This window comes from Ceratotherium simum, chromosome 17 (assembly GCF_057802395.1).
Source record: "Ceratotherium simum simum isolate JZ-2026a chromosome 17, ASM5780239v1, whole genome shotgun sequence".
Classification (NCBI taxonomy): domain Eukaryota; kingdom Metazoa; phylum Chordata; class Mammalia; order Perissodactyla; family Rhinocerotidae; genus Ceratotherium; species Ceratotherium simum.
In genome coordinates this window covers 26,772,580-26,794,261 of record NC_141916.1, presented here as the reverse complement: position 1 = coordinate 26,794,261, position 21,682 = coordinate 26,772,580, and the positions used below count along the sequence as shown (strand labels likewise).

General features: G+C 38.8%; 1 protein-coding gene across 1 annotated transcript in view; it reads left to right on the top strand.

Moving 5' to 3' along the window:
• The first annotated feature begins 1,877 nt into the window (after positions 1 to 1,877).
• PDZRN4 (PDZ domain containing ring finger 4) overlaps positions 1,878 to 21,682 on the top strand; it is a 342,662-nt gene continuing 322,857 nt past the window's right edge. The window contains exons 1-3 of the mRNA XM_014786372.2: positions 1,878 to 2,534; positions 4,876 to 4,962; positions 6,848 to 6,955. Coding sequence (XP_014641858.2) covers positions 1,881 to 2,534; positions 4,876 to 4,962; positions 6,848 to 6,955 — 849 coding nt within the window. The 5' untranslated portion in view covers positions 1,878 to 1,880. The remainder of the gene's footprint in view (positions 2,535 to 4,875; positions 4,963 to 6,847; positions 6,956 to 21,682) is intronic.

The following is a 21,682-nucleotide window of genomic DNA, read 5'->3' as shown; positions in this document are numbered from 1 at the left end:
GTTTATGATGAAATAATAAATGTCAAGCCCTAGCTATAAAGTCATAGCTATAAATCATAGCTTTTTCAATAGCTAATAAAAGATGGAATAGATTCCTCCAGCCCAGAATTATTTGAATAAATTCTATAACATTCTGCTTTTCCTGCTCTATGCAGTTCACAAGAATATGTTCATGCTGTTAATTTTAAACGATTTCTTATTTATTCACGAATTTATTGTTTGTTTATTTACTTAGCAAAAGATATGTCAAAGGGGAGGGAGAAATTTGGAGCATTGTGGCAAATGTTACTTTATCATATATTTGTATGTATAAAATGTGAAATATAGCATCTTATTTTGAAACAACTTTAGTAGCATATCAAATGTCTGGCAAGCCACTCCAGGATCCTCACTCACTATTGAACTACTCTAATAAAATGTCATCTTTCAAACAGAAAGAAGGCTCAGAAGGTTCTCATTAGCCTCTATTATTAGCCTTTGCTAATTTTTCCTTTAGTGACAAGGATTTAAAGGACAAAGTCTGGAGCCTTTTTTATGTGTTCCAAATGACACTTTTTGGCACTGTACAAAAGCACACAGCTTTCCGGGAACAAGGCTTAGCCGGCAGTGAGGAATCATCAATGATTAATTTAGGAAGTCCATCCTAAGCATGTGGAAGTATCTTCAGGATAACGGCAGTAAGTGGTGTGTATCCTGGTGATGGGGTTACTTTGCATTCCCAAGGTTCAGAAGAGGGTGAAGGCAGCTGAGGAAGGAGGGCTTGGAGGGGCCCCTTACTGCATGTTTTCAGTAAGGCCTGGCATGCTACACACTTTGAAGAGTCAAATAGGAGGAAGGCGCAGTTTGGATCTAAACTCTATATTCACGGTAAGTAGACTGAAGCAGCCATTAGGATTTTATTTCTGTTATTTCACTGCTTTCTTTCATAATCCTTCCTTTTAATTCTCCAGAATTTCTCTCACCACTTCTGCCCAAACGATGACATTCCCATTCCCAGTGGTAAAATGCCTGTAGAAGTAGAAGATGGATGCAGCGGCGATTGAACCCGGAGTTAGACACGGGGTAACAGAATTCCAGCATCCTCGCACGGTAGGAGGCCTTGAATGGCGGTTCAAGTTCTCCCTAAGAGGGAGGTGTCCTAAGGCGAACACCTGGCCTTTTCCTCATTTTGCTGTCAGTCATCATCCCGCCTCCCTACACTCACCTGATTTCTGGATCGTGATGTGAGAAGCCTGGCTCTGTAAATACCTCATAGTAATTTCCTAAGGTCGCAGCCACTTAACTGGTGAATCTGTAATCGGCTGATTTGAAAGAACAGAAGTGCATCTATTTCACACATTTGTTGAAGATCGACTCGATACGGGGCGATGAGGATTCAGCAGAAAACCAGACCGATCAAGATCCCGCTTTCCCGGAGCTTACGTTCTGGTGGAATTAAAAGTTGTTTCTCACCATCCGTGCTGTGCCCGTCACCAGCTCTGCCCGAGGACTCCTTGAAGTTCACTGTGAAGGCAAAGGGGAACACGGCTTTCCTAAGGGGCATTGTAAGCTGGCCTCGGCTCTCCGAGGACAAAATTTGAAACAATGTAAACTGCAGAGCAGAGAAGGAGGCGGGGGAGTGTGTGTGTGTGGCGCCGGAGGGGGGGGGGGTCACTTGAGGTGGCGTCTATTAGCGTCAATACGGCGGAGTCAGGGGACCTAGCTGGAGGCTGAAAACTTCACGCCAAACTCTGAGATCACACCCCCCGCTCCCCTTCTCCTCCTCCCCTCCGAAGATCCACGGCCGCAGCGGGAGCGCCGTCCCAGGGGGAGCCCGGGGAGCCAGGGGGGCTCGGGGAAAGTGGACTAGCATTCGCTCCCCCTTCTCCCCCATCCCTACCATGGGCTTTCCCCTGGAGCGCTTCGCCGAAGCCGTGGACCCGGACTTCGAGTGCAAGCTGTGCGGCCAGGTGCTGGAGGAGCCCCTGTGCACGCCGTGCGGGCACGTCTTCTGTGCCAGCTGCCTGCTGCCCTGGGCGGCGCGGCGGCGCCGGTGCCCGCTGCAGTGCCAGGCGCTGGCGCCCGGCGAGCTGTACCGGGTGCTGCCTCTGCGCAGCCTCATCCAGAAGCTGCGCGTCCAGTGCGACTACCGCGCCCGCGGCTGCGGCCGCTCGGTCCGGCTGCGCGAGCTGGCGGCGCACGTCGAGCGCTGCGACTTCGGCCCTGCCCGCCGCCGCGACCGCCGGGGCTGCGTCTCGGGGCCGGGCGGCCGCGGCGACCGGAACGTGCCCGCGCGGGGGGGCTGCGGGACGGGGCCCGGGGCCGACCGCGGCGGGGGCGCGCCTGGGGGGCCGCCGGGCGTCCGCTGCGGGAGCGGGCGGGGGCCCGGGCCTCGAGTCCTCGCCTGGAGGCGGCGCGAGAAGGCGCTGCTGGCGCAGCTCTGGGCGCTGCAGGGCGCCGTGCAGCTCACGGCCCGCAGGTACCAGGAGAAGTTCGCCCAGTACATGGCTCACGTCCGCACCTTCGCCAGGGACCCGGGCGGCCGCCACAGCCCGGTAAGCGCAGAGGAATTGGGCACCCGGGGAGTGGTCATTTGGGGTGGAACGACGAACGGTTCTTCCTAGTACTTCAAGATTCCTCTGGAAAGGGGCATCCTTCTTTATCATGCAGTAGGAAGCATCCACCCGCCCTGATCATATTGTACTATTATCTTTCGAATGTATTAGTATCACAGTTAACCAGGATTGTCTCTTTTCCACTTAGGATTGGAAAGAGTTAGATTCAATTCCAACTTTCGATGGAGAAGGAGGAATTAGGAAAACTCATTTGCCCAGCCAGACCCTTGCTTTCATCTTTCACTCTCCAGCCCAACCCTCCCTGCCTATTTTTTGTGCCTTCGGCCTATGCCTGAAGCAAATAGGAGACGGAAAGCGAAGCGAGGACCTCTCGGACCCTGCTTGCCCTCTCCCGCGGCGCCAGCATCCCCGTGGCCTTGTCGGTCCCACACCTGGGAATGGCTTTAGCTCTGAGTGACTTAGTTTGTCTGCCAAACTGCCCATATCAGCTACCTTCTCGATACAGGGACCATCGGGTGTGGGGGACCGAGACAACCTCAGGAGTTGAGAGATTAAGAGATGGGATTTCTTAGACCTGCAGAGTTCTTTTTACCACCCTGCCCTTCCCTACATAATCCTTCCCTGCCTCCGATTGCGTTATCGGTGGAGCGTGTGTGTTTGTGTGTGTGTGTGTGTGACTTGAGAGCAGCCACATCCATCTGTGGTCAGACTAGCCCCGTGACCCCCCAGGCAGCGGCTGTTTCCCTTCTTTGTCGAAGCTGCTGGCCCGGAACTGTGCTAGTGGACTGCCGTCTTTCAGACCGAATAAACAAGCCTCTTCGCAGCACCCCGTGTGAAGAGGCTTGTTTATAAAGCTGTTACTTCTCTTCTGGAGGACCTCTGCACAGTGTTTGACATTGTTAGTCGCTGCCATGGTGAGCAGGGATTTAGCAGAACTTGCACTCCATTCAAGGAGCTGTTTTCATTCTTCAGCGACCTGGGGAGGAGCAACCCAGGACGATTCCCATTTGGGACTGTCTGCACTGCCTCCAACTCAGGCATCGAGTTTAGAAGCTTCTGTCCTTGAACCTGAAAAAGATAATTAACGTGTGAAGGGCTAACATGTTTCTAGTCTGATAAACAGAAGTACACTGCTTATTAAAAGACTGGATAGTACCTATGATTCTTTCTCTATCCTCTTGATATCCAGGTAAATTTACAAAATGGGGAGACCCAGAGAGAAGCAGAGAAATATGCTCTGATTACTAGTTCAGGTTTCAAAGTCTTAGGGAAACTAGGGTTGATGGAAGAGAGCAAAAGCTAGAATTATACGACAGAGAAGTCCATGCAACAAGTCAATCTATGGTTCTGAGAAGTGCGGAAACGCTTCTCCTGTTTCTCACAAACTCGTCATCAAAAGGCTTCTCTGTGCTCATCAGAAATGTCTTCCCACCACCAGTAGGGGCTGCTGTGTGCACTGCCTGGGAAAAGCTCCTGGGAGAAGGTGGTGATGATGGGAGCAGTGGTGATATTTATGGAATTTTATCATTCAGAAGTAATTACCAAATGTATAATTTCCTACAATAGTTAATAATATCCATATCCATGCTTAAAACTTACCTAGTCTGGCACTATTTCATCTTACATTTAAATTGTTTTTTATTAACAAACTGGTTATAGATATAATTCCTATTTATTATTATTTGGCCACCAGGAAAGCAATACATACTACTTTATTTAGCACAAATCCTCTTTTTTAAATTCTGCAGGAAATATGCAAAACCAAATAAGAATACTACTTAAAACTAGGATTATTGTAACCTATAAGAGCCTGCATTACAATAGCAATCCGAATATTACTGCTGAAAAGAAATGTATAAATAGCTCACTATTCCTTAAATCCCTTAAGACTTTCCAAAGTGAAATTTTTACTTAGGATAATTCTTAGATCCTTTAACAATCTATTTTACTCTCCTGTAATGGAGGGAAAAAATAAGGATACCTTCAGGCTTAAACTAGAAATCTGTTTTAAATGACAGTGAAGTCAGAATTAAATGCTGCATTAGAATAAAAGATAGCTGCATGTATAAAAATGCAAAGCCATTTAGTCATTTTTGAAAATAGTTATTTTTCTCACATGCACAGTTGATCCCTTCAAATACATAGTTTCAAAGTAAATTTAGGATGAAATTAACCTTCTCCCAAATTCAACCATCCTTAATTTTAAGGTTTTCCCTTTTTCAAATGTTAATTTATTTGCAGTAAAAAAGCTTTACTGTGGCTTTTATTTTTTTCTTTCATATTTTTTACCTAGTTAGTTATTTTATCCCTTTTCTTCTAGGATGGAGAACATAAGCCATTCACCATTGTGTTAGAAAGAGAAAATGACACGTTGGGATTCAATATTATAGGAGGTCGACCAAATCGGGTAACCCACCTTGTTAATGCATAACTCACTCTTTGCTTATAAAATAATAGAAGACTTAGCTTTCGTTTGTGGGTTGTGAGTAAGAAAAACAAGTGCTTTAATCTTTAAAATCATGCTGTGATCAAATATCGGATTCCTTAATACAAATATTCTAGTACATACTTAGATTTTTTTTGAGAAAAACAAAACAAAGCAACAAAACAATAGCTAACAAACTTGTTTCTCTGTGCTAATTTAAAAAAAAGAGAGTATATTTCACATTTTATCTACATTGTATAGCCCTGTTGGCAAATTTCTTAAATAAACCTATTTCACAATAATGTATATAGGCAATTTCTATTTGATAATATTAAGCAATTGTATTGCCTGCTTGTACCTCCTATTTAAGTTGAATTGATCAGTTTTCAGATGCTAACACAGACTGGGTAGGTTATAATATATGGTGAATGAATGAAGGAACAGTTAAAATAGGTTGAAATAAGGGGTGATTGTTTTCACAATCATGTAGAAAATATCATGTTAAAGAAAGATAGTTGATTTGAAATATTTGTGGCTCCCCAATCAAATCCTTTATTTAATTGAATGAATAATATTTTCTACATTGATGCCAATTGTTTTCAAAATGCATGAGTTGTTATACACTTATACCAAAGACAAAGTTGCAAAGTTCTTTTGTATCCTTCAAATACGACATCAACTTAATTTTCACCATAACTAGAAAAAGGTGGTAAAGTTTAAACAAAAATCATGTTCTCTAATTTACCCAATACACTGCCATGAAATTTTTGCATCCTGCATTGCACATGTTGTCCAAGGAAACTGTCTTAGAGTTTCGAGCCATATGCTGTGTTTAGGTCAGGATGGCAATGACGTATTTCCTCTTTGAGTTTAGGATTTCGAAAACCTAGCAACTGACGAACGCTGTGCTTCTGTTTCTAGAATAGTCCCCATTTATTATGAAGAGATAGAAGTCTTTTCATCATATCATTTTTGTTTTCTTTTCCCCTGAGGAGTATTTTTATAAATGCTAGTTAGGTGTTTGACATTTAGATGACATTGGAAATTTTAAGAGCCTCTTAAAATTCATGTTAAGGAAGGCTAATTAAGGAGAAATAATTTTATTTAAGCTGCCATGAAGTAAAATGCCATTTAAAATTATATGATGTATTAGATGTATTATTAAAGGATGGTGGGCATTTTCCCTAAATAAGTTTTGCAATATAATTGGTTTCTTGTGACTGGCAAAAATGTCCTATTTGTACTGTATTGGCTATATGTTTGAGGTTTAACTAATCATTACACTCATTGCACCTGGAAATGTGTAAAGATTAGACTCGAATGGGTTCTCTTGCAGTTTAGAGTTGATCTTTTGGGATTTCACACTTGAGCAAGCTCCCAGTTTCCCTTATGAATAGGTATAGTCGGAGCCGTATTTCCAAATCGGTCACATCATGAGACAAATTTTATTTTCAAAACTATGACCACATCTCAAACCAATTGTATAGTGAGGCTGGATATGTTTTTTGTTTTCTTTTTAATAACCCTTTATAATTGCTACATCTCTTTAGAAGTGAAATGTTTTATAAATAATACTTAGGAGCCAGTTGATATCACCATGCCCTTTCCTCGTAGCTTTTTATATACACTCAAAAATGTGAGGTAAAGAGATAATCTTGTCAGAGATGCTGGACTTGTTCATTAAAGCTGCCATCTTGATTAATGACTGTTTGGTGTTAAGTTAAAATTCAGTGTCAAATCCCCAGCTAAGAAAGAGAGCTGCATGTTTATGGAAAATTGACAATGTTACATTTGCTAAATTGTCCTTTGTCCAATTTAGAATTTTGTTTACATCTATCTTATTGCTAATGGTTATATTTTTTAATAGAATAATCAGGAAGAAACACCAACAGAAGGAATTTATGTTTCAAAAATTTTGGAAAATGGACCTGCTGACAGAGCAGATGGCCTAGAGATTCATGACAAAATCATTGAGGTAAGACAACAGTAAAACATAAATATGATCCGTGGGAGAAATATTTGGACATTTTAAATTTCCAATTGCCTGATCTTTGTGTGGTGTTATTAGAGTATATATCTAACTATAGTATATAAATAACCCATATGTATTATTAGATATTGGGATAAAAGAATAAGTCATCTGAAGTTTCCAAATGTGTTAATGAATATCCATCTCTGTTTTAATAAATTGCCTTTCCCCATGAACTATAAACATAGTTGTGTGATTATTAAGGGATTAATTTTTATAACGTTTCAAAAAGCGATGATAAATCTCTGCTGAAGAACATTTTTGACAAGGAAATATTACTATCTTTAAAGTTGTGATTAGTATGTTACATGTAGAGTTTGAAGTTATTTATACAATGTCTTTTACCATTTCTTAGTTTAATGTGGTTATCTTGTTCATATCCTTTTCACCTAAAAAAAAAGGAAGCAGGTTTTGTTTTTTCCTATTGCAAAAACCTGATGAGAGCTCTTCATTTTCTCTAATGTACACTGTAGCTGTATTGTTATATTTGAGGTTGACAAAGTAACTACTTTTAAGTTAGTGAAATTTGGGCTGTGATGATGGAATATTAGGTCACTGCCATTTACCACCTCAGTGCTTTTGAAATTTTAACTGGTTGAGATGGTATTATTTGGTGTTACTGAAAATGATTAGATTAATTTTGTCAATGGAGTTATTTCCAGTGTCTTAGTAAAGGCATAAGTAGAAATTTGGAAGGTTTATTTGACTCCACTATCCTTTTAGAAAAATTCTGTTTATTCTAGATTATATAATCACTAGTGCTATCTTTCTGAATGTCTATATAAACTATTTGAATGGAGACTGTTTTTCTTTATTAAACTTTGAATAAAGTTTTAGATCTTCATTCATCATTTGTGCATTAAAAAAATTGAATTTTGAGTAATTTGACCTAGGATAAGGGTAAATAGTATAGAAGAGTCAATAGTTTTCTGTTTTTGGAAAAAACTCATAATATTTAGAAATTAGCTGACTAGGCACTTTGGGGAAGAGAGAGGAATTGCCTTTGGCTGAAAAACTGTGTTTTTTATCTGAAGGGGTCTCTTGTATCAAGATTTTCTCCTTCCAGTTGTGTAGCCAAGAAAGTACAGACCTACTTTCACTGATGCTATCCAGCTTGTCTTGACAATTTGCCTAGTGGAAACGTTTACATGCTGCAGATTTTAAAGTTAGCATTTTTCTATTTATACTCATGTTTGTGCAGTATGATTTAAAGGGCAACATAATTTAAACAAAAAAAGTCCTTATTACTTGCTGCCTTATCTCTATAGCATTTTGGTTTTTATAGTTACGTGGAAAACAAATGCCTACATTTGATACTGTTGGAGGGACTGATGGAGCTGAATACATATATTCAATTAGCACACACACTCACATATACACACACTGAAACACGTACTGGGGATTTAAAAAATAATCCAGCTAGGTAACAATGTTATGTATGCTTCATTAATGTTGCATTAAAAAGGAGGAAGAACAATTTGTCTTTTATATTGTGATAGAGCATTTTTGTTAAAAATTCATTGGTTTTGTTAGTGTAAGGAGGTAATTTTATAAAAGCTGTGGTTGGTAAGTCAAATGAATCTAGACATCTATCTAATACTGTTACTAACATATGTCAAAATAACCTTATTTAAATCACAGAAGATAAAGAGCGAAGAGATCAACCATGGGAATTATAATTTATAACTAGCTGCAGTATTGTTATTATTTCACCTTGCCGTGCATACTATATTAGCAGTTAATAACAACAGCTTTAAATTTTCCCCAATGACAGAAATTTACGAATGTTTTTTTTATGCCAGGGTACATTGGTAATATGCATATTTCTGTTATAGTTCTATAACGGTTTCATGTGACCCCATTTGCAGTTAAGAAATGAGTTAGATGTTATATATATTTCTGGAATGTTGCCTGTTAAATAGCATGAAAGGAAGGTTATTAGAAATAAATCTCTCATATTTAGTTATTCAGTGATGCCACTAGTTTTTTAAAGTGAATAGATATTTGTATGACTTTATTTAATATATATTTAAACAAGTAGCATGCTTGATCTTGTACGTATATATGTGTAAAAGATCATTATATACCAATTAAGGTTAGAAATAGTTGATGCTTATTAATTATTTTAGTTCATCTGCCATTATGGTAGCAGTCAGCTTTACACATATTATAGTAATGGGAAACTGATAAGAAATATATTGATTAATTTAAAATGTGCAGAGACAGAAAAGCAAATTTTAAAATAGAGTAATTTCTTTTCCACTTTTTGTGCTCAATGATTTGTTTATTGAAATAATTTGATAGATTGTTTCAGTTTTTTTTGTTTTGTTTTGTTTTTTTGCTGAGGAAGATTCGGCCTGAGCTAAGATCTGTTGCCAATCTTCCTCTTTTTGCTTGAGGAAGATTTGCCCTGAGCTAAGATTTGTGCCAGTCGTCCTCTATTTTGTATGTGGGTCACCACCACAGCATGGCTGCCGACAAGTGGTGTAGGTCCATGCCCAGGAACCGAACCCCAGGCCGCCGAAGAGGAGCATGCTGAACTTAACCACTAGGACGTAGGGCCAACCCCTGTTTCTTTCAGTTTTTGATTTTCAAATGGCCATGCTGATTTAAACCTGGTGCAACAACTTTGTTAGCAGTATGAAGTGCACAAATAGTTCATATATTATGAAACTACCCATATGACCTAACTGCCACAGTCTGACACATTACTAAATGCTTTGATTTCAGTGATATGTGACTGAAATAAAAAATAGAAACTGTTAGACAATTTACTTACAGTCAAGATATACTAAAAGTATTTTGTCTAGTTAATTGCTTAAAGCACACATTACAACAGGTTTATGAATTGTTCTTATAAAATAACAAAATTTTCTTAAATCATCCATTTGAAGGAGAAAGTAGATATGTTAAAAGTTTGGTTCTATTGATGATTAAAGAGATTTTGCTAATTATAATAAAAATATTAGATATAACAATTTTGCCAAAGGTTAACAAAAGCCAACAACTTCAAAAGTATTATTTTTTTAATATTTTGCATTCTATTGAAGCTGATCAAATTCAAGAATCATAAAAGAAAAAAATCACAGTCATGAGGTAAATCCATGTCATATTTTTCACATAATACAAGGCAAATTGATTTTCCCTTTTTTTTTTTTTTTTGTGAGGAAGATTGGCCCTGGGCTAACATCTGTGTCCATCTTCCTCTACTTTATATGGGATGCCACTACAGCAGGGCCTGACAAGTGGTGCATCGGTGTGTGCCTGGGATCCGAACCTGCGAACCCTGGGCCGCTGAAGCAGAGTGTGTGCACTTAACCGCTACGCCACTGGGCCAGCCCCAAGGCAAATTGATTTTTAAAGTCAGTTTCCATGAGCAACTATGTTTACCAGTTTCCAGATGTTTATACATCCACATTTGTTTAAATGTGGATGTGTGTAGATTCAGAAAAGAAATTAGTTGTGATATTTGAGTTACAACATTATGTGTCAAAGTATCACTGGAGACTGAAGAGGCAGAAGTTGTTGGTTTTTATTTTTTCTTTTTCCCTTCCTCCGCCACCCGCCCCAACCCCAGTACATAGTTGTATATTCTAGTCTTAAGTCCTTCTGGTTCTTCTGTGTGAGCCACCGCCACAGCATGGCTATTGACAGACGAGTGGTGTGGTTCTGTGCCCGGGAACCAAACCCAGGCCACTGAAGCAGAGCGCACCAAACTTAACTGCTAGGCCATCAGGGCTGGCTCAGAAGATATTGTTAAAGGCATTTTGAAACATCACAGAAGTTCACATAGACCAGCAATTCACCAGAGTATACATCTGAATAAAAAGGTCTTTTGCATACTGTTTTTCATTCTTTTCGAGATTCAAAGGAACCACAGAAGATCTTTGATACTATCAGAGGCTTGGGCACAATTCTATCAGAGGGCAACACCATTGCCGTGGTTATCATCATGTCAGGATGCCTATAGGGTATGTGGGAGGGAGTTGAGAATAAAGTTCACTGCTGCTCTCAGCAACTGTTCCTCTATTATTATTTCAGAGGTGCTGATAGCAGGCAATACAACCATAATCCCAGAGTGAGAAGGTGAATAGAAAGGTGAATAGTCATTCATGGCTTTCTGTTCACACTTTCTTCTCCCCATCCCTCCCCGTAGCTCCTAGCCAACGCTATGTGACAGGTAAGTCCACCCTTCTCTCAGCTCCGGAAGACCAGGGAGTGGCGGTGGAGGTTTGTGAAGTCTATGAGAAGAACAGTTTGGAGCAGAAAGCAGAGTTTTCTTTAGTGTGTACATTAAAATCTCTTCTATTTATTTAGCTTGAAATTCATAAGGAAATGCAGCACACAAGGCATTTTCATTTACTTTCAAAACAGTTCCCACATTGAACGATGTCAACGTAGCACTTTCTAGAAAGTGCTGAGTTTTGTAAAAGCAGCAAGTACTTTATAAATGCAGTGTCTCAACAAGAACTTCTTAACTATTCCAGACTGCCAACTACACTTTCTTTTTGTTCTGTAATGATATACCGTCTGTATTCTCTGTCACTACTCACTGTATCGATAGAGTAAAAGTCTTTGGGGGTTATGTTTATTTGCCTAAGGCCCTGCACAGTTTGATTACAGCTGTTAATGCAGGAAATTTAAATGCAGATCAGAGGTAAACATTGAGGAACGCCGTTGAAACGGATCTACCATGTGCTACCTGTGTGGATGCCTGACGGCACGGTGCACCTAACTACCTCCTAAAGTAGCCATGCTAATTTGGGTGTGCTTAAGAAGCATTGAGAAGTTTTGTGAGTCACTTGTAAGTCTGGTGGGCAATTCATTTTTTTTACCAATTACTATTTAATTTGAACACATCACTGAACTCTTCGGTAAAATATTATCATCATCTCACATTTTTGAAGTGTATTTTAACTGTTCAAGTAACATTGACTGTCTGAAAGAAGTAGGAAAGGACTAAAAGCAATCATGTTAGTGCAAGTAAAGAATTACATTGTAGTGAGGTTTGTAATCATGACTGAATGCTACTTAAATTAAATGTAGTTTTAACATCATGATATAGTTATCACTATATAATCGCATAGTTTAATATATCTTGAAAAGTACTGTGGTACAGTGGGAAGAGTGTGAACTATGAAATCAAAGAGATCTGGCTGGAATTCCTGGCCTGCCTTTTAAAACTTGTGTGGCCCTGAGCAAGCCAGTTGTGCCTCAGTTTCTATGCCATTCATAGATACCTTGTGCACAAAGTGCCTGGCACAAGGCAGGTCTTGGAACCCACTATTTCGAGCCTGGTGTGTTTCATTCAGGTTATACAAGTAGTTGGTCCTCCAGAGCACAGAAACAATGGGGGAGGGGGTAATTTTCCTTCCTTGGAGAATCCAGGTCACACTCTCCCAACTTTCATTCATTCCCATTTCCACAGACGTCACCGTTTGGATGAGTAAATGTAGGAAGTTTTAACATGTACATTTTCACATATTCATGTGGACACTCAGATGCAAGGAAGACTGTGAGGAAAAACTTTGTAGTTATGCACTTATGATTTAGTTCAGTCATTCAAGTATTTACTAATGTCCTATGTGTGCCAGGTGACGTACTCTGTGTTACATAAGTAAAGAACACTAAGACCCATTCTCTGCCCTCAAGTAGCTCATGGTTAGAGGTCCTGTTTTCTGCCTATGCAAGGCAAAGCAGGCCTCTGTGTGAAGCTGCTCCTTCAATTGTTATGAACGTAAATGGACACCACCATCTTGTCTTAGTAGAGTGACACTGTGGGTTTATTCTAGTTTTCCTGTTCTACTAGGAGTATGCAATTCATTTTGAGAAACCATGACTTGTATTAGTAAAAAGTAGAATCTGTGGATGTGAGACAGCATCATGGTTTCAGGAAGGGGCACAGGCTTTGAACTTGGGTCTTGGTGTTGAATTTGCTCCAGGTTACCTTGAGATTTCTCAACTTTTCTTATTTTCAGTTTCTTACCTATAAATATGAGGGTAATAATAGCTAGTCCCTCAGATCTTCTGTCTAGAGGAGTGCAGTGTTTTGCTCCTCCACTGTTTCCATCATTAATAAATACAATTTTATTTTAGCTTATAAAAGAAAGGCTGGAAAGATCTTTACACCGTGGAGCTTTAGTGTTAAGCACTGTTTTATCTATTTTAAATTTACAAAGATATGAAACTTGAGTTTGATTTTTTTTTTGAGTACTAAGCTTCTGAGAAGGGGACCAGGGCCACCACATCTGACTGTGCAGTTTGCTCCCTGCATAACTGCACGTGGTGTCCCTGTCTCAAGGTCTAACTGTGCTTTCCATTCTCCTCATCATTCTGTGCTATAAAAAAACCTCACCAGAGCACCTATAAAATTATTGACATTTATTTTAAAATGAGATCCAGTTGAACAACAAAAAAACAAACAACCTGATCAAAAAATGGGCAGAGGAAATGAACAGACACTTCTCCAAAGAAGATATACAGATGGCCAATAGGCAAATGAAAAGATGTTCAACATCACTAATCATTAGGGAAATGCAAATCAAAACAACACTAAGATATCACCTCATGCCCGTTAGAATGGCTATAATCACCAAGACAAAAAATGTTGGAGAGGATGTGGAGAAACAGGAACACTCATACACAGCTGGTGGGAATGCAAACTGGTACAGCCTCTATGGAAAAGGGTATGGAGATTCCTCAAAGAATTAAAACTAGAAATAACCTATGATCCAGCATCCCACTACTGGGAATCTATCCATCAAACCTGAAATCAACAATCTAAAGAGGCTTATGCACCCCTATGTTCATTGCAGCATTATTCACTATAGCCAAGAAATGGAAGCAACCCAAGTGTCCCTTGACTGACGATTGGATCAAGAAGATATAGAATGGAACACTACTCAGCCATAAAAAAAGACAAAATCGTCCCATTTGCAACAACATGGATGGGCCTGGAGGGTATTATGTTAAGCGAAATAAGCTAGAAAGAGAAAGACACTGTATGATCTCATTCATATGTGGAATATAAACCAACACATGGACAGGAAAACTGTATTGTGGTTACCAGGGGCAATGGGGGTGGAGGGTGGGCACAAAGGGTGAAGAGAGACATATATGGTGATGGACAAACAAAAATGTACAACCCAAAATTTCACAATGTTATAAACTATTAACATATCAATACAAAAAAAATGAGATCCAGTTGATTTTAGGTAAAGTTTCCAATTGGACCATATCTTCCTGTCTTGTGCCCTCCTTTTTTCCTACAATCATCTTGGCATCTTCTTTCTTACATGCTAATTTCTCTGCAGCATTTGTCTTTAGGACAGAATCTCTTTAAATTCACTTACACCGATGAATATTTGAAGGAGAAGAGTTTGCCCCACTCAGGGTATCTGAATTTAACTGGAGATCACGCCTTAATGATTCTCAAGCTTTGATCATTTTGGCCTTGACTAACACAGTAAGTTCTTAAGTAAACTTTCCCTTCAGCCGGTCTCTACCCTGTGCGACTCAACTTGCTTACTACTGTCAGGGTTGTCATTTTATTGCTCCTTTTCTTAAGGTCCTTCATTAGCATTCTATTGTCAATAGGATAAAATCCAAATTTGTGAGGGGGCCAGCCCCGTGGCGTAGCGGTTGAGTGTGTGTGCTCCGCTGTGGCGGCTGGGGGTTCCGATCCCGGATGCACACCAATGCACCGATGCACCACTTGTCAGGCCACACTGTGGCGGCGTCCCATATAAAGTGGAGGAAGTTGGGCACAGATGTTAGCCCAGGGCCAGTCTTCCGCAGCAAAAAGAGGAAGATTGGCATCAGATGTTAGCTCAGGGCTGATCTTCCTCACCAAAAAAAAAAAAAAATCTAAATTTATGAGGCAAAAATGGACCTTCAAAACATTTACTTTTTTTTTAAGTTTTTTCAGTTTTCCCTCTCAGATCCTCTACTGTAGTCGCATAAACTCCTCCCCTTTCTTATCTTCAGGCCTCTCTGCCATTATTTCTTCTTTTCTTTCTACCTGGTATTCTCGCTCCTTTGCCCACATAATCTTCTGTGGCTGGCAAGTTTCTGAGTATCCTCAAAAATCCTCCCCTCCCTGAAGCCCTTCAAATCCACCAAGCGGAATTCTCTTATCACTGTTGCCAGTAGGTTTTTATACCTCTCATTTTCATAGCACTTTTCGTGTGCTATGCTGTGGATTTATTCTGTGGTGTTCTTCTCCCTCCACAAATGTGTGGGTTTCTTAAAAGTGGCTTAGTATTTTATGGAACTTAATATCTCCAGCATCTTTCCTGCTCTCAGCATTGTGCCTGGCAAACTACAGGCATTCTGTTTACTTTCTTTGAATGATGGAATAAATGAATAAATGAACCTTGAGCACAAGATTTTAGGCATTAGGGTCTAGATCCAAGGATTTTTCAGGTGCCAGGTAGGCAGTGCCTGAAGCCTATCCCTGTCACGTGCTATTCCTTCTTTTTGCATCTTTATCACAAAGTCAATCAAAAGTTGAAAGACTTGCTGTTTCTTAAGTTTCAAGTTTTCTAAGATCTAGTGACAATGGATTGAAGCAATTGTATTTCTCTAGACTGTTTCTGCTACCCTGTAAATAAGAAAGAACCCAAGGCTACAATGCAAAGTTTCAAATTCTGTTTATGTAAATGCTTGAATTGGATCTGAAGACATGTGTGTTCGCCTTCACCCTAACACAGACTTTTTGTTATTGAACTTGAAGAACACTGGTAAAGCTGACCAAATTCACATGCTTGCCTGCAAAGCAGATTTGCAGAAAATGGCACTGGACTGAACGTGAAATTGTACAAAAACATAATTAACCACAGAGGAACTGAAAAGATGAAAGATGTTTTCAATGTGTCCAAGCCTTGTAAATGGTTTGGTGAAAAGACAGAGTTAGAAGCTTCCTCGAGCACTGGGGAGTGGCCAGGAGACTCTTTGAAGTTCTCATGCTGAGAGCTGCTTGGAATAATTAACAGTAGCCCCAGCTGTAAGGCTGTTCCGAGGAAGCTTAAGGCATAACTCACTAAGCTTGTTGCTTGGAACTTTTTACGGCAAGTTTAAGAAGGTTGTGCTTTCGTAGAATACGTGTTATTGTATTCCTAGTAAATTCTAGTGTTTTTACAGACATGAATAGAAACTTCTCCATTCTTCTAAAATGTTGTTCTTCCCACTGCCTTGAGAAAGCATCACAAAGGAGAAAAGGGCAGCTGACCTGTGCTGGGTAGATTTGGTGCCTGATCCTCTTACCCTGTGAATTACTGTGGCCATGTCACAGTCCAGTAGCTTTATGGACAGTACCTCTAACCAGCATCCCTCCTCTTTCTTAAGCAGTTAACAGTGGTCTTAAGAAGACGCTTCTTGGGACCGGCCCAGTGGTGTAGTGGTTAAGTTCCCACACTCCTCTTTGGCGGCCTGGGGTACGCGGGCCTGGATCCCGGGCGTGGACTTACATACCGCTCATCAAGCCATGCTGTGGTGGTGTCCCACATACAACACAGAGGAAGATTGGCGATATATGTTAGCTCAGGGCCAATCTTCCTCACCAAAAAAAAAAAGCAGTTTATCACTCTTTCATAATCAACAACTCAGAGGTGATTCATTATTATCTTCAAATAAAAAATGCCCCAAAGAATAGGCATTATTCATTATGTGGTTTAAAATATTTTGAACAATTCTATATTGTTGTAAAAGGTACGGGAATACATCTTCAACTCATAAGATTAGATGAGCAGTTGAATATGCTACTCTCTTTATGGATAGGGAGTTGATGATTTTTCAGAATATAGATTAGGATAAAATTTAGCACTGAATAGCTGGAAAAATATACAATGGTAAATTGAAAATTTTAAGGCATTTTTATGTAAAATTAGGTAACAATATTTTACTCACATAATCTATCACATTGAAGTAAAAGGAAACAATAAATTTACCTTATGAAATCATATGTAGAAAAGAAATCCTTTGTTAATAAAAATGTTAGTCATATAACAGATAATCCATTTTCTCTTCTCTGTTTCTATGAGTTTGACTTTTCTTTTTTTAGGTTACAATGTAAGTGATACCATGCAGTATTTGTCTTTCTCTGGCTTATTTCACTTAGCATAATGCCCTTGAGTTTAATTCCTGTTGTCACAAATGGCAGGATTTCCTTCTTTCTCTTTGCTGAATAATATTCCATTATATATATATACCACATCTTCCTTACCCAGTCATCCATTGATGGACACTTACATTGTTCCCACATCTTGGCTACTGTGAATAATGCTGCAGTGAACATAGCAGTGCCGATATCTCTTAGATATCCTTTTTTCATTTCCTTTGGATATATACCCAGAAGTGGAATTACTGGATCGTATAGTAGTTGTATTTTTAATTATTTGTGGAACTTCCATGTTGTTTTCCATATTGGCTGCACCAATTTATATTCCTACCAACAGCGTACAAGGGTTCCCTTTTCTCCACATTCTCCACTTATCTCTTGTCTTTTTGGTAATAGTGATTCCAATAGGTATGAGGAGATATCTCATTGTGGTTTTGATTTTCATGTCCCTGAGGATTAGTGATGTTGAACACCTTTTCATGCCCTCTTGGCCATTTCAGTTTTTTCTTTGAAAAAATGTCTATTCAGTTCCTCTGCCCATTTTTCAGTCAGATTATTTTTTCGCTATTGAGTTTTATGGGTTCTTTATGTATTTGGGGTATTAACTTCTTTTTATATATATGATTTGTAAATATTTTCTCCCATTCCATAAGTTGCCTTTTTATTTTGTTGATGGTTTCCTTTGCTGTGCAGAAGCTTTTTAGTTTGATGTAGTCCCACCTGTTTATTTTTGCTTTTGTTGCCTTTGCTTTTGGTGTCAAACCCAAAAGAATCATTGCCAAGACCATGTCAAGGAGCTTACTCCCTATGTTTTTTCCTAAGAGTTTTATGGTTTCATGTCTTATGTTCAAGTCTTTAATCCATTTTGAGTTGATTTTTGTGTATGGTATAAGATAGGGGTCCAGTTTCATTCTTTTGCATGTGGCTGTCCAGTTTTCCCAACACTGTTTGTTGAAGAGACTATCTTTTACCCATTGTATATTCTTGGCTCCTTTGTAGTAAATTAATTGACCAAATATATGTGGATTTATTTTTGGGCTCTCTATTCTGTTCCATTGATCTGTGTGTCTGTTTTTATATCAATACCGTACTGTTTTGATTATTATAGCTTTGTAATATAGTTTGAAATCAGGAAGTGTGCTGCCTCCAGCTTTGTTCTTCTTTCTCAAGATTGCTTTGGTTATTCAGAGGTCTTTTATGGTTTCATACAAATTTTAGCATTGATTTTCCTATTTCTATGAAAGATGCGATTAGAATTTTGGTAGGGATTGCACTCAATCTGTAGATTGCTGTAGATATTATGGACATTTTAACAATATTAATTCTTCCAAGCTGTAAACACTGATTATATTTCTATTTATTTGTGTCTTCTTCAGTTTCTTCCATCAATGTCTTATAGTTTTCAGTGTACATAATTTTACCTCCTTGGTAAAATTTATTCCTAGATATTTTATTCTTTTTGATATAAATGTAAATGGGATTGTTTTCTTAATTTCTCTTTCTGATAGTTTGTTGTTTGTATATAGAAATGCAACTGATTTTTGTATATTGATTTTGGGGTGAGGGAAATAAGGAGAGGTTGGTAAAAGGGTACAAGCTTTCATCTATAAGATAAATAAGATCTGAGTATCTAATGTAAAACATGATGACTATAGTTGATAACACTGAATTAGATAATTGAAATTTTCTAAGAGAATAGAACATAAATGTTCTCACCAAAAAAAAAAAAGGATAAATATATGAAATATGTGAGGTGAGGTGAAGGATGTGTTAGATTTGTTCATTAAGTAAAAGGTGGGAATCCTTTCACAGTGTATATGCATATCAAATCATCATGATGTACACTCTAAATATCTTACAATTTTGTCAATTATACTTCAATAAACCTAAAAAAAAAGATAATTAGTTTTCACGGTGAAATTTACTACACTCATGATTTACTAAGTAAATAAACACACATTTGAATGACAGTAGGTTTTTGTTGCTGGAGGTAAAAAGACCTGTTAGTGACTGTACATATCTCAAATAGCTTGTAATCAAGACAGGAAGATAGATGTACATTAAAAAATAAAAACAATTATAAACCAATGTGACCTCAATAAAAAAGTAAAATAACAACAACAACAGAAAATAAATAAATAAAAGAGGGGCTGGCCTGGTGGCGTAGTGGTTAAGTTCACGTGCTCCACTTCGGCAGCCCGGAGTTCGCAAGTTCAGATCCCAGGCACGGACCGACACACTGCTTGTTAAGACATGCTGTGGTGGTGTCCCATATAAAGTAGAGGAAGATGGGCACGGATGTTAGCCCAGGGCCAATCTTCCTCAGCAAAAAGAGGAGGATTGTTAAAAAGAGCAACAGATGTTAGCTCAGGGCTGGTTCTCCTTACAAAAAAAAAAAAAAAAGAACACATGATGAATGCCTGGCACAGAGGAGCTGCCAAGAAAACTTCCCTGCTATTATGGTGGCCTGAAGCTTTACAAATGAAATGGTACTTGAAAGGGCCTTTAAAGGAAAGATGAAAGATAGATTAGTAAGGAAGAGAGGATCGAGCAAAGGCTTTCCATATTTAGGAAGAATGCCATGAGCCAAGTGACAAGGCAGGACTGACTGTGTCTTGCTTGGCTGCCATTTTGGCTGAATAACGTAATGAAAACATAATGGCCAATACCTATGGATTACTATATGTCAAACACTCTTTAGGTGTTTCACATGTATTAACTTGTTTCATCCCCACAAAAACTCCATGAGATTGGTATTTTAGGTACTAGTTGTAACCCCATTTTACAGATGAGAAAACTGAGGCACAGAGAGATCAAGTAATTTGCCAAGGTCACAGAGTAAGAGTTATTGGATCTGTGCCCTTAATCATCACCTGATACTACCTATTATTAAGAGTTACGTAGGTGATTCAAGGTAGATAATGTATGAGCAGTCAGTTGAAGTTAGAGTTTGATGAAATTAATGGAAGACATTGTAAGTTTGACTAAGGAGTCAGGTTTTGATAGTATAGGCAATGAGGAGTCTGTGATCATTTTTGAGCAAGGGCATGACGTGGGTAAAGCAGTGATTAAAAGATTGAGAAAAACATAGATCTCACTGGAACGTATAAATAGATTGAACAGTGAAGGTATTGAGACAGGGAGACCAGTGGGTGAGTACCACAGTCGTCCACATGTGAGGTAATGAGGGCCTGGAGCAAATACAATAAAAACCGCCAGAAGGTAATAATAGCCTAGTTACTTTCTTCATCATACTTATCTTGAATGTTGCCCTTTGTCTTCACTTTCCTACCATATGCTTATCTTAAATCAAGAATGGTCCTTGGTGCTTATTTTTAAGTAAATTTTTACAGAAGAGTCACAAATCATAAGTGTCTAGTGCAGTGAATGATCAGAAAGTGAAGTCATCCGTGCAGCCAGCATCCGGATCAAGAAACATGTCATTACAAGCACCCTAGGAGTCTCCTGTGTTTCTCTTTTCATCATTACCTTCCTCTAAGTTTTGCCTATTTTTGAATTTTGTATAAATAGAAGCACACAATAGGTATTCTTTAGAATATGACTTCTTATATTTAACAGTATGCTGGTGAAATTCACTGATGTTGTTGCATCTAACTGTAGTTTGTTCATCCTCATAGCTGTGTAGCATTTGACTGTATGACTATACCACAATTTAGTTATCAATTTTACCATCAGTGGAATTGCTAATTCTGGGTTATTACAATAACAGGACTGTGAACATGCTTCTATGCATCTTTTGATGAATATATGGCATGCATTTCTGATGCACACACACCGCTAGGAATATATTTGGACATTGCAGAGTCATAGGATATGTACATGTTCAGCTTTAGTAATATCTGCCAAACAGATTTGTTAAAATGTAAAAAAAAAATATATTCTTTCCAGCAGTTTCAGAGTTCCAATTACTCCACGTACTTGCAAAGACTTGGTATTGTGTCTTTTTTTTTAATTTAAGCCATCTAGTGAAGTGATGTACACATAATTCCTTGATGTCTAACGAAGTTAAACAAGTTTATAAGTTTATCGGCCTTTTCAATATCCTTTTTTGTGAAGTACCTATTCACACCATGGTGAGTGCAGTACACATTTTTTCTGCACCTTCAGCATCTAGCACACTGCCTGGATCATAGTGGGCACTCGGTTGTTTGCTGAATGAATTAATACATACAAGACTATAAGGATAAAGCAAAGCTAGCATTGCTGTTAAAACTCTATGCTTGACATATATGAGGTGTGCAATAAATATGTACTAAATGGATGAAAAAAGCTTTCCTAAATTTCTTTTAAACATGTATCTATCACAAAGCAATTTTAGTCTTCCTGTCTTCCCAGTTTTCTCTAGAAGAAGAAAAAGTAATTTTGTATTTCTTTTGACATTGTCACATTTGATTGTCTTGGCATCAATTTTTGGCTCAATTTTTGATGTTACTCTTTTTGTAGGGCCTGTCTTAGGCTGTATATATCCCTTCACAATTCTTTGTTACAGTGTCACAAAGATTAATATGATCCCCAAACAAATACTTTTGGCCTAG